At 42.6% G+C, this 12,698-nt stretch overlaps 1 protein-coding gene across 1 annotated transcript in view; it reads left to right on the forward strand.

Moving 5' to 3' along the window:
• CIMIP1 (ciliary microtubule inner protein 1) overlaps positions 1-12,036 on the forward strand; it is a 33,030-nt gene extending 20,994 nt beyond the window's left edge. Inside the window, exon 4 of the mRNA XM_070940082.1 lies at positions 11,881-12,036. Within this exon, the coding sequence (XP_070796183.1) occupies positions 11,881-12,036 (156 nt within the window). The remainder of the gene's footprint in view (positions 1-11,880) is intronic.
• Positions 12,037-12,698: the final 662 nt, after the last annotated feature.

Consider the following 12,698-nt stretch of genomic DNA (forward strand, 5'->3'; position numbering starts at 1 on the left):
TTGTTTGAATGGGAAATACTGGTTTATTTACAAAAAGCCGGATAGAATATCAACAACCCTCAGATACGCAGATGATACCATGTTTCCCCAAAAATAAGACCCTGTCTTATATTTTTTTGAACCCTGAAATAAGCTCTTGGCCTTATTGCCATGTGCTCAAAAGCCCAATTGGGCTTATTATCAGGGGATGTCTTATTTTGGGGAAAACAGGGTACCACTCTAATGGCAGAAAGTGAAGAGGAACTAAAGAGGAGGGTGAAAGAGGAGAGTGCAAAAATTGTCTTGAAACTGAACATTAAAAAAAAAATTAAGATCATGGCATCCTGTCCCACCGCATCCTGGCAAATAGAAGGGGAAGAAATGGAAGCAGTAACAGATTTTATGCTTTGGGTCTCCAAGATCATTGCAGAAGGCAGCTGCAGCCATGAAATTAAAAGATGCTTGCTCCTTGCTAGACCGCATATTAAAAAAGCAGAGACATCACCTTGCCAACAAAGGTCTGTATAGTCAAAGCTATTGTTTTCCCAGTTGTAATGTATATCTGTGAGAATTGGACCATAAGGAAGGCTGAGTGCCGAAGAGTCGATGCTTTCAAACTGTGGGATTGGAGAAGACTCTAGAGCAGGGGTCTCCAACCTTGGCAGCTTTAAGACTTGTGGACTTCAATTCCCAGAATTCTGTTGCCAAGGTTGGAGACCCCTGCTCTAGAGAGTCCCTTGGACTGCAAGGAGATCTGCCAATCCTAAAGGAAATCAACCGAGATTGTTCTTTGGAAGGACAGATACTGAATCTGAAGCTCAAATGCTTTGGCCACCTAATGAGAAGAGAGGATTCATTGGAAAAGACCCTGATGTTGGGAAAGATTCAAGGCAGAAGGAGAAGGGGACGGGAGAATGAGATGGTTAGATAGTGTCATCGCCGCAGTGGACATGATTTTGCGCAGACCCCAGGAGACAGGGGAGGATAGGGGCGCCTATCCCCAAAGAATTAGACATGATTTAGTGACTGAATGACAACAACAAAAGATAAAAAGAAGAACAAGCTAATGACAAGTGCAACAATCAGCCTTAGAAGTCACAATGAATATAATAAATGGAAAGATAGATAAACTTTCTCCAGGGTGATCTGTCTCTAGCCTGGGCCTTCAGCTCTACCAGTGATGGATCCATTGTCATCATAATCAAGTTTGTCCTCTTCACTGCTGGTCATCTTCTTCTTCTCTTTCACTACTTTTCCAGCATTATAAACTTCTACAGACAGCTTTTGCACAATACATCCAAAATATTATAATTCCTTGTCTTAATAATGAAATGTTAACATGTACACAGGTGGTCCTCAACTTACAGCCATTCATTTATTAACCATGCAAAATTACAACAGCACTGAAAAATGTACCCAGTCCTCATATTTATGACCATTACAACATCTCCATGGTCACCTGATCAGGATTTGGGCACTCGGCAACTGGCATGTATTTCGAAGTTTGCAGCATCCCAGGGTCATGTGGCTGCCATGTGCAACCTTCGTCTGATAAATAAAGTCAATAGGGGAAGCTGGATTCTCTTAACAATCACATGATTCACTTAACAGCTGTGGCAAGAAGACCATAAAAGTGAGTGCGACTCACTTAACAACTCCTTTGCTCAGCAACAGGAATTCTGGTCCCCATTGTGGTCATACAGAACTACCTGGACACAAGGGGAGTTCTCAAAGTTTGCGATTGTCCTCTGTGGAACCATTGAAAGGCGAAATGGGGAGCAAAGCTTGGAGTGAGGTTTACACATCTAGAATTAAAACAATGAGCAAAGACCCTCTAAGTCAGGGGTTGTCAAACTCGATTTCATGGAGGACCACATCAGGGTGGGTGTGGCCAGCTCGACATCACTCGTGTTGGGGGCGCCTATGGTGGCCCAAGCGCTCTGCCAGCGAAAACGAGCTCCTGAGCTCTGTTTTTGGCTACAGCGGCCTCCTGCAACCCTCTGCCAGCGAAAACGGAGCTCGGGAGGACTTCGTGAGCTCCATTTTTGCTGGCAGAGGCACCACAGGCTGGTCCTTTGCTGTTTCCAGGGCAGCCCCAAGGGCCAGATCTAAGCATCCCACAGGCCGGATTCGGCACACGGGCCTTGAGTTTGACACCTGCTCTAAGTGGACATGAACTCCTGGGAGATCTCAACTCACAGTTTGAGAAATGCTGGGATATGGCATGTTAGAAGCTTTTCGCAGAAAGCAAGGCGGTAAAAACTATCATGTCCAGGATAGGGGTAATTGTCCGGCTGTTTATATGTGGCGCTTGTCCTACCATTGTTGATTGGGAGATTGTTCCTTCATTGATTGCTCTCTGAATGAGATATTGTTTCTTCATTTATTCCTGTGTGAATGGGGTATTGTTTCTTCCTTGATTGGTGCTGTTTGTCTGATGCTGCTTCCTATTGAGCTGGTGGTTAATTAATAGTCATGCCTTGAGGAAGGGGCTGCTTAGAGCTGTTAGAGCCCCTTTCTCTGACCTTTGGCAGATTCCTTTTTTTTTCAACGGGCTGCAGATGAAGCTTATCTCAGCTTGCCTGCTAATGGCTGATTTGTCAGAGTGCCAAGGAATTCTCTTGCATTTTTGAATCTGGCTTGATTCAAAAGAGAACTGTCTTGGGACCTCTGGGTGTTGAAGTCCACAAGTCTTAAAGTTGCCAAGGTTGGACAGCCTTGGGCTAAAATGTCTGCAGTCTCCTAACTGAAATTTGTCAATCTGCTAGGAAGTTGAAGCAGTTTCATATCACCATGATAACTTTCAATCAGAATAGAGCTGGAAAAGACCTTGGAGGTCTTTTAGTCCAATACCCTGCTCAAGCAGGAGACCCTATACCGGTGAAGGCGAACCTATGGCACGCATGCCACAGGTGGCACGCAGAGCCATATCTGTGGGCACACAAGCATTGCCCTTGCTGAGCTTCAGCACGCATGTGTGTGCTGGCCAGCTGATTTTCGGGCCCACCAGAAGTTGGGAAACGGGACATTTCCAGCCTCCAGAGGGCCTCTGGGGGGGGAGCCATTTTTGCCCTCCCCAGATTCCTAGAAAGCCTCTGGAGCCTGGGGAGGGCAAAAAACAGGCCTACTGGGCCCACTGTGCCATCGCGTGCCAAAAGTGGGGGGAGCACAAAGGGGTCCCGTGCGCATGCGTGAGAGGGCAAGGCGCATTGAATTATGGGTGTGGCCACACACGCACTTGAACCTCCGCACTACCCCTGCTTTTGGCACGCAACGGCAAAAAGGTTAGCCATCACTGCCCTACACCATTTCATGCAAATGGCTGTCCAGTCTTTTCTTAAAAACCTTCAGTGATGAAGCACCTAAAACTTCTGAAGGCAAGCTGCTCCACTGGTTAATTGTCCTCACTGTTAGAAAGTTTCTCCTTAATTCACCCCTAGTCTTCCTTTTCTCTAGACTGGCCATACCCCATTCCTACAACTGTTCTTCATATGTTTTTGTTTCCAGGCCCTTAATCATCTTAGTTGTTCTTTTGGCACTTTTTTCAAAGCCTCAACATCTTTTTTGTAATGTGGTGACCAAAACTGGATGCAGTATTTCAGGTGTGGTCGTATTAAGGCTTTATTTCATGTTTTTGGATAGGACCCATTGTTCAAGTCTGTCAAGATGTTTTTGGATCCTGAGCTTATCTTCTGGGGTATTGGCTATTCCTGGCAGCTTAGTGTCATCTGAAAATTTGATGAGTTCCCCTTCTGTTCCCTATCTAAGTCATTTTATGAAGATATTGAAGAGTACTGGGCCTAAGGCAGAATCTTGCGGTACCCCACTGCTTACTTCCCTCCACAAATCCACCTGGTGGTGATGCTGTCTACCCCACATTTTTCTAATTTATCAAGAAGTAGGTTGTGGTCTACTTTGTTGAATGCCTTGCTAAATTTTTAGTATACTATGTCCATGTTTCGCTGGTCTACTAATTTAGTCACTTTGTCAAAGAATGAAATAACTTTGGTTTGGTATGATCTGTTTTTAACGGACCCATGCTACCTTACTAGTTATAATTTTATTTGTTTCTAGATATTCACAGATCTGGCTTTTTATTATTATTATTTTTTCCAGGATCTTCCCAGGTATTGATGTTAGGCTGATTAGTCTGTAATTTCTGGGTCTGTTCCCCCCCCACCACCACCCTTTTTTTTTCTTTTTTTTCTTTCTTTTTTTTTCTTTCTTTTTTTTTTTTAATTTGACTTATATGCCGCCCTTCTCCGGAGACTCAGGGCGGCTTACAATGTGTTCAGCAATAGCCTTCATCCTTTTGTATATTTATACAAAATCAGCTTATTGCTCCCACAACTGGGTCCTCAATTTACCTACCTTAGAAAGGATGGAAGGCTGAGTCAACCTTGAGCCTTGGCGAGATTCGAACCTGCAGTAATTGCAGGCAGCTGGTCTTAATAACCAGCTTAATAACAGGGTGCCTTAGACCACTGGTACTACCAAGACTCTTTTCCAATCCTCTGGTAGTTCCCTGGTGCTCCAGGATTTTTTAAAGACATGGTACAATGGTTCTGAGATAACATCTGCCAGCTCCTTCAGAACTCTGGGATGTAATCTGCCAGGTCCCGGTGATTTATATTCATCAAGATCAGACAGGTGCTCTCTTACCATTTTCTTCTTTATTTTAATTTTTATTTCTAGTCTGTCTTTTACAGTTTTGTTTTGTTTTGTTTTTGGTAGGTTGAGCTATAGTTTCTTTTTGCGTGAAGACTGCTGCAATGAATGAGTTAAGCAGCTCTGCTTTTACAACTTCTGACTATTCATGGATATGTTCTCGACAATCTTCTACCTAAATTTGACTGGGTTAGTGGCTGACTGAGTTAAGCATGTTATGAGAAGGAAGCTTGCTTGTGGGAATAATGTTCCCATTGTCTTTCATGTCACATCTGTTGGGACTTGAAGAGAACATTATATTTTTCTTGCATCTACTGACTTCCATTTCTGCTGTTGAGTTTAAATGTTCACTGTATAGGTCAGTTGTGAGTCATCACTTGAATATAACTGGTAAACAAGTTGATGGACACCAGCTAGTGATCTACCATACTTTTTGGAGTATAAGATGCACTTCCCCCCCCAAAAGTGGGTGAAAATTGTGGCGCATCTTATACACCGAATGTTGCCGAAGCCCTGCCCATCCGATGGCCCCGACCCTTCAGCCATTTTCAGCCTCCTTGCAATGTGTTTTTTGGCCTCCACACGCCCCATTTTTGGCCTCCATGCATCGCATTTTTGGCTGGTTCCAGGTGGCGAAGGCCAAAAACGCAATGCACAGAGGCCAAAAACACGACACGTGGAGGCAGTGATGGGCTCTGACAATCCCCTCAGCCTGGAACAGCTGATTGGCGGTATTCTGGTAGCCGATCCAACTGCCAATAAGCTGCTCATGCTGAATCAGGCTGCAATAACGTGCTGAAGCTTACCAGACTGTTTGCTGTTTGTTGCAAGGACGCTAGCCAGATGAATACCAATGGATGCTGGTAGGCAGAGGCAGAATTTTTTTTTTTCCTCCCCAAAAACTAATATGTGTCTTATACTCCGGAGCATCTTATACTCTGAAAAATACGGTAAGTCCATAGTTCCCAGGTGGCTCAAGGATGTCCTTTTGCTTCTCATGATGAGAAGAAAGAAGGAGAGTCAATTTAAGATTACGCCAAATGGATTATATAGAATGTGAAACCATTGTCTTTCATTGTGGTGGCTCTCTCTAGCATAGTTAGCTCCTAAATTGGAATCATCTGGATACAGTCTGCCTGCTCCCAAATCCATTCTTTCTTCATATGATAAAACAACAATGGTTTCCAGATGTGTTAGACTTCCCCACACTGGGGGAACTTGAAATAAGGCACAACTGGACTGAGAGGAACACAAATAAGGGGAAAGTCAGAGGAGAACGTGTTGAGTTTAAGGATATTTAGGAGCCCTTATGTACTTAAGCATTTAAACATGAACAAGGTTGACACCGGATATTCAGCCTTAGTTTTACAGAGCAGTCCGGCTGCCTTTTCAGAGCATTCTGATAAAGTCAACACTCCCTTGTTATTTGATTGGCAGGATAAAATTGAGGGTGGAATAATGTGCATTGCCTTCCCTGCCATTATTATTTTTAATTCTCTCCCACTGCTCAGGAATTAATTCAGCTTGCTGCAATGCATGACCTACATTCCTCTCCACACCGGGGGCATGGTAAAAGGTCGGTATGCTTAGCTCTTTCGAATTCACAACCCTCCCCCCCCCCCACAAGATCCTGATGGATCCTCCCCAATGTTGATATTTCTCGATCTGAATAGCCAGTCCTAGAACCTGAGAAGGAGGCATCAAAGGCATCAAAGGGAATTTCATATTAAATTTCCTCTTTACCTGCCGGAGCATTTTCTCTCTACTTCTGATGTTCTGTGATAGCATCCTAGTGCCATATGACTGCTGTCTTATTGATATCTATGCAAAAGGAAATCTTGAAGATTCGGAATAACAGAATAACAGACTTGGAAGGGACCTTGGAGGTCTTCTAGTCCAACCCCCTGCTCAAGCAGATGACCCTGTATCATTCCAGAAAAGTGGCTGTCCACTTTTGGTCTGTGTCTCTTCTTAAAAGCCTCTAGTGATGGAGCATCCACAACTTCTGAAAGCAAGCCATTCTACTAGTTAATTGTTCTCAGTATTTGGAAGCTTCTCCTTAGTTCCAGGTTGCTTCTTTCCTTGATTAATTTCCATTCATTGTTTCTTTTCTTGCCTTCTGGTGCTTTGGGAAATAGGTTGACCCCTTCTTCTTTGTGGCAACCTCTTAGATATTGGAAGATTGCTATCACATCAACCCCTAGTCCTTCTTTTCACTAGACTAGACATACCCAGTTCCTACAACCATTCTCATAAGTTTTAGCCTCCAGCTCCCTAATCATCTTTGTTGCTCTTTTCTGTACTCTTTTCAAAGTCCTACCAGCAGAGAAGAGCAACTAAAATGATTAGGGAGCTGGAGGCTAAAACATATGAAGAATGGTTGCAGGAAATGGATATGTCTAGTTTAATGAAAAGAAGAACTATGGGAGACATGATAGCAGTCTTCCACTATCTCAGGGGCTGCCACGAAGAAGAAGGAGTCACGCTATTCTCCAAAGCACCTGAGGGTAGGACAAGAAGCAATGGGTGGAAACTAATTAAGGAGAGAAGCAAATTAGAACTAAGGAGAACGTTCCTAACAGTTAGAACAATTAATCAGTGGGACCGCTTGCCTCTAGAGGTTGTAAATGCTCCAACACTGGATGTTTTAAAGAAGATGTTGGATAACCATTTGCCTGAAGTAGTGTAGGGTTTCTTGCAGGGGATTGGGCTAGAAGACCTCCAAGGTCCCTTCCAACTCTCTTATTCTATTTCTATCTTTTTTATGATGTGATGACCAAAACTGGATGCAGTATTCCAAGTGGGGTCTTACTAAGACTTTGTAAAGCGGTACTAATAGTTCACATGATCTTGATTCTGTCCCTATTCTCTATTCAATCCCTATCCTATTTCTATTCAATAGAGTCTTTCCCCAACCCAAAGAGAGGAATTGAGATTGCAACTTTACTGTTTCTGGAGAAAATGGCAATAAACCAAACACCCCTCCTCCTCCTCCTCTTCTTTCTTTTTAGAATGTGATCCCATAATTGCCACAAATGTTTTTGACTCTTTTTACAGATAATTATGTAAGCCTTCAGAGAATGTCAGAATTTAATTTTTCCTATTACTAACCTGAAAAATGTTTCCCCTTCTTAGGAAACTCTTTCTAAGTCCTGTATGGGATCTGGGAGCTATAGCAGGATGACAAAAAGATCCAGAAAATTCTAATTTTTTTTCTATGGCCTACTGGCCATCTGTAGTTTTGCACTCCAGCTATGGTAGTTCTGTGCACAATAAACCCTTCCAATATCTTTGCTTTTGAATATAAATCAGTAAAACTAGAGACGAATGCTACCCTGCACGAACGCAACAGAAATTCTGGTCCTAATCGTGTTCGTAAGCCAAGGTTTACCTGTACTGGCCCTGGATTCTGTGTTTCCATCATCTTCTTTTCAGATGTCATTTGCCTATCAAGGGAGAATTTCTGGCACTATTTTATATTTTCGCAGAATATGTCATTGAAAAAACAAATCTGCATTCCCCACCCACCCACCCTCCCTGTACCTCTAATGAAAAATTGCTGTTGTTTTAAGAATCACGTTATTCATGGGTTCATGCAGAAGTCAAGAAAAGAATGGCAGAGAGATTTGAAGAGCTTCTTCCTAATACCTTTTAGGCGCATGCAGCCCTAATATATATTCTGTCACCATTCAATTTCTTTTGGAGGAAAGGAAATAGATTCAAGCAGAGACCCAAGAGCACCTACAGAGGGATTTTTAGCTATATATTTTTGTGGGTCTGACAAAATGCTGCTGACCTACTTAATTAAATGTGGTCTTGCATGCTGACAACCAAGATTTATAAAAATCACTTAGACCTTTATTGAAAAATCAATTATTTCTAACATGCAAGCAAAACAAAAAAATATATGAATAAATAAATACGCCAAAGAGCAATGCTTGATAAACTGACCATAATCAATATGGGTTAAAAATACAGCCCACAACATTTTTAACATTCCAACGTTCTCATCTTTGATTCCCAGGGTGAGATGCAGTCCTCGGTTCCTAAAGTTACAGAGCTGAATCTTTTAATATTTTATTACTTGAAACTTTTCAACCAGCAATTGGCACAACCAGTCCTGTCAAGAGAACTCAGTAGAGGCCTTGAACAAATGTAAAAATAAAGCAATCATAATCAAAAGTTGGGCTTTTATAATTAACTTGTTCTTAATAAAATACATTCAACAATAACATGGGTGCTTCTAGCAAAAATATCGTGTAAAACTTAATGAAAAGTAAATACAGAGAGTCTTCGACTTATGGCCGTAATTGAGCCTGGCAATTACAGTCATTAGTTGTGATGGTCATCAAGTGAGTCACCATGTGACTAGACCCATTTTTACAACCTTTTTTTGTGGCAGTTGTTAAGCAAAGATGGCAGTAACTAAGCCAGGGATATCAAATTCAAGGCCTGGGGGTCGGATCAGGCCCGCGGGCTGCTTAGATCTGGCCCATGGGGCCACCCTGGAAATAGTGAAGGACTGGCCTGCGGTGCCTCTGCCAGAGAAAACAGAGCTCAGGAGGACCGCACGATCTGTTTTCCCTGGCAGAGAATTGCAGGAGGCCATTTCAGCCAAAAATAGAGCTTGGGAGCCTGTTTTCTCTGGCAGAGTGCTCAGGCCACCACAGGCACCCCCGACACAAGTGATGTCAAGCTGACCACACCCACCCTGGCCATGCCCAGTCTGGCCCCCCGAGGGTCAAACATAACCCTGATGCGGCCCTCAATGAAATTGAGTTTGACACCTCTGTACTAAGCGAACACTGCAGATGTTAAGCAAACCCATTTTTCTCCAGTTTTTGTTGGAAACTTGAAATAAACACTGGTTTCTAACAAAACCATCATAAATCATGGTCACGTGGGCTCCCCTTGAAAAGCACCCGGAGGCTCCAGCTGGTCCAGAATGTAGCCGCGCGGGTGATTATGGGCGCAGCTCGTTGCACCGATGTAACACCTCTCCTATGCGAGCTGCATTGGCTCCCGGTGGTCTTCCGGGTGCGATTCAAGGTGTTAGTTATCACCTTTAAAGCCCTCCATGGCTTAAGACCTGGGTACCTACGAGACCGTCTTTTGCCACCAATAGCCTCCCACCGACCAGTTCGTTCTCACAGGGAGGGACTACTCAGTGTACCGTCAGGCAGATTATGCCGACTGGTGACTCCCAGGGGGAGGGCCTTCTCTGTGAGGGCTCCAACCCTTTGGAATGAACTGCCCCCTGAGATACGAAATATCCCTGATCTCCGTGCTTTCCGCCGTGCCCTCAAAACCCTGATGTTCCAACAGGCGGGGCTAAACATATGAACATGTGAATGTTTTTAAAATGTTATCTAATTTTAGGTTCTATTTAATTGGGCCAAACTATGTTATAATAATAATTTTAATTAGCAATTTTATGATGTTTGTGTATCTATGTTTTTCTTGACTGTACACCACCTTGAGTCCTACGGGAGAAAGGTATAGAAATATAATAATAATAATAATAATAATAATAATAATAATAATAATAATAATAATAATAATAATATATAGGAGAAGAGCAGGCTGAACTGGAAGGCAGAGTTAAACGTTTCATTAGTTTAGAGTCATTGTGTTACCACACGAGATCCAAGTCCAGTCCCCTTTGTTTCCATTGACCCTTATTTAGCGCCAGTTTAGCTTTAACCATTATTTAACTAGATCCTTGTGTACAGGTAGCAATAATAAACTCTTCTGTGATTTGAACTCAACAAATACTCCTGATTATTTGCACCTGATACCACAGAGCGCCACAAACAGCCATAAAAGTGGGCCAATTGCTGATTGCCCAAAACTGCTCAGTCTTGTGATTGCAGCAGAGGCAACATTGAAACTTTGACATTTTGATCACTTCTGAACTTCGTGCTTGATGTGGAAAAGAATGAAAATCTGACTTTGGGTTTTACCGATTAGACAGATAGATCTTTATAGAAATGGCTTGTTCATATTCTTAATGAAAAAGCAAAACGTGGTGATGTCAGCGTTCCAGAAAACGTGCGACTCCCAGTAAAGACACTGAAACAGGCATTTTCCAAAGTTCTCTTTACTAGAAATAGGTAACCTGGCACATCTGGGAAATCCCGAATCTGAAAAACCCAGGCTTTCCTTCAGTAATTCAAAGCTCCCCCAAACCACCCCCTTTCTCCTCAATCGATCACATGCTCCAATTATCGTCCGTTCCACCTCAAGCCAGCCCCTGACCACTCTTCCTCCAGATGCTGGCTCACCCTGACCTTGACCGATAGGAAGAACGCTATTACGTCTACTAATTCCCCTCTCCTAAATCCCCCCTCCTACTTTCCCACACATGAGGGGCTGGCAGCATTGAAGCTTCCGGCCTAATATGGCTTCCAAGGCTGACAGGTGATTTGATGTTAATGCCTTATTTTACTGTAACAGAGAGAGTCACAAGTCAATACTTCTTTTTCTTTTTTCTTTTCTTATCTTTCTTCATTTCTCTTCCCCCTTTTCCCTCCTGCTGCTTTTCTATTTACTTTTGCATTTTGTATTTTATAATAGTTTATAATTCAATAAAAAAATGTTGACTGAGAAATTTTGATCATGTGTCTATGGGGATGTAAACGTGAAAAAATGGTTTATAAGTCACTTTTTTTTCAAGGCCGTTGTAACTTTGAACAGTCACTAAATAAACTGTTGTAAATCGAGGACTACCTGTAGCAAGAACATTTCTTCTCTGTACACTGCTTAGAGAGGGCTGTAAAACATGGTGAAGTGGTATATAAGTTTAAGTGGTATTGCGATAATATGGGCACACCAGATTCAATGGTAATTTTTCATTATGAGCCACGGTGGCGCAGCGGTTAGAGTGCAGTGCTGCAGGCTACTTCTGCTGACTGCCAGCTGCCTGCAATTTGGCAGTTCAAATCTCACCAGGCTCAAGGTTGACTCGGCCTTCCATGCTTCTGAGATGGGTAAAATGAGGACCCAAATTGTTGGGGGCAATAGGCTGACTCTATAAACCGCTTAGCGAGGGCTGTAAAGCACTGTAACGCAGTATATAAGTCTAAGTGCTATTGCTATTGCTATTACAATTATTATATTTGATCCTTTTAATTTGTCTGGATAGTTAGTTGTCTCGAGTTTGATTGATTATAGAAAAAAAACAGGTTGCAAGAGCCTAAATCTATAAATAAAACAAGTGCTCCTCACTTCCAGATTGTTCCATCCCCGCCGGTTCCACAAACAACCCAAGGTTTTATCGGCTGGAGATCTTCCGTTCCAGGCTTAGAACTTGAGCGTTATTATCAGATCAGAAGCTGCAAAGGTGCCTTTTACAAGGACTTGAAATGGCCAAATGAACCAACCGACTGACTTCAACCCAGTACGTAGGCCGACTTTGGTTTCTTTTGCTTCCTTTCCTAAGCATCTTTCAGCTGCCATTTCTGTTAAGGAGTCATCTTGCTATTAGTAACCTGTTTGTGCGTCACCCTTGCAAAGCTTGGGGTTAAAATTAATTACGGTACAGGAAGCGTAGCCTAGTAACAGCAGTATTAAACACCAGTTCTGTGTAATGTGTTATGTTACTTTACTGTTTTGTTACCGGAGCGGTCCTCTTTCTTCATAACAATTTGGAGACCCCCAGAAGATTTTTAGCAGAATGGAGCAAAGGAAACAATGCTTGGGATGTTCATTGAGATCCATATGACCTTCAAAACTGCCCCACCCACCCCAAATTCACTTTAGATATAATTGACATGCCTCCTGCCATTTTGAGGTGGGACACGCACCAAACTAGTACTACAAGAGCCAAATAAAATTAATGTAGTTTAAAAAAACAAACACCTATTCCAAAACAAGGAAAACTCTTAGACTTTTCATCAATGAAATGTGGTTCCGTCTACAGTACTTTACAGCAATCCTACTCACTCTGAAGTCTTGGCATTTCCAAAAATGCTAAGAGCAGCCATCAGAAAGTTTTCTACTTCTACGTTAAAATTGTAACATGGTTTGCTGGTTTGTGTCATACAGTGTTA

This window comes from Pituophis catenifer, unplaced genomic scaffold (assembly GCF_029215685.1).
Source record: "Pituophis catenifer annectens isolate HBS135680 unplaced genomic scaffold, rPitCat1.0.hap2 SCAF_3, whole genome shotgun sequence".
NCBI lineage: Eukaryota > Metazoa > Chordata > Lepidosauria > Squamata > Colubridae > Pituophis > Pituophis catenifer.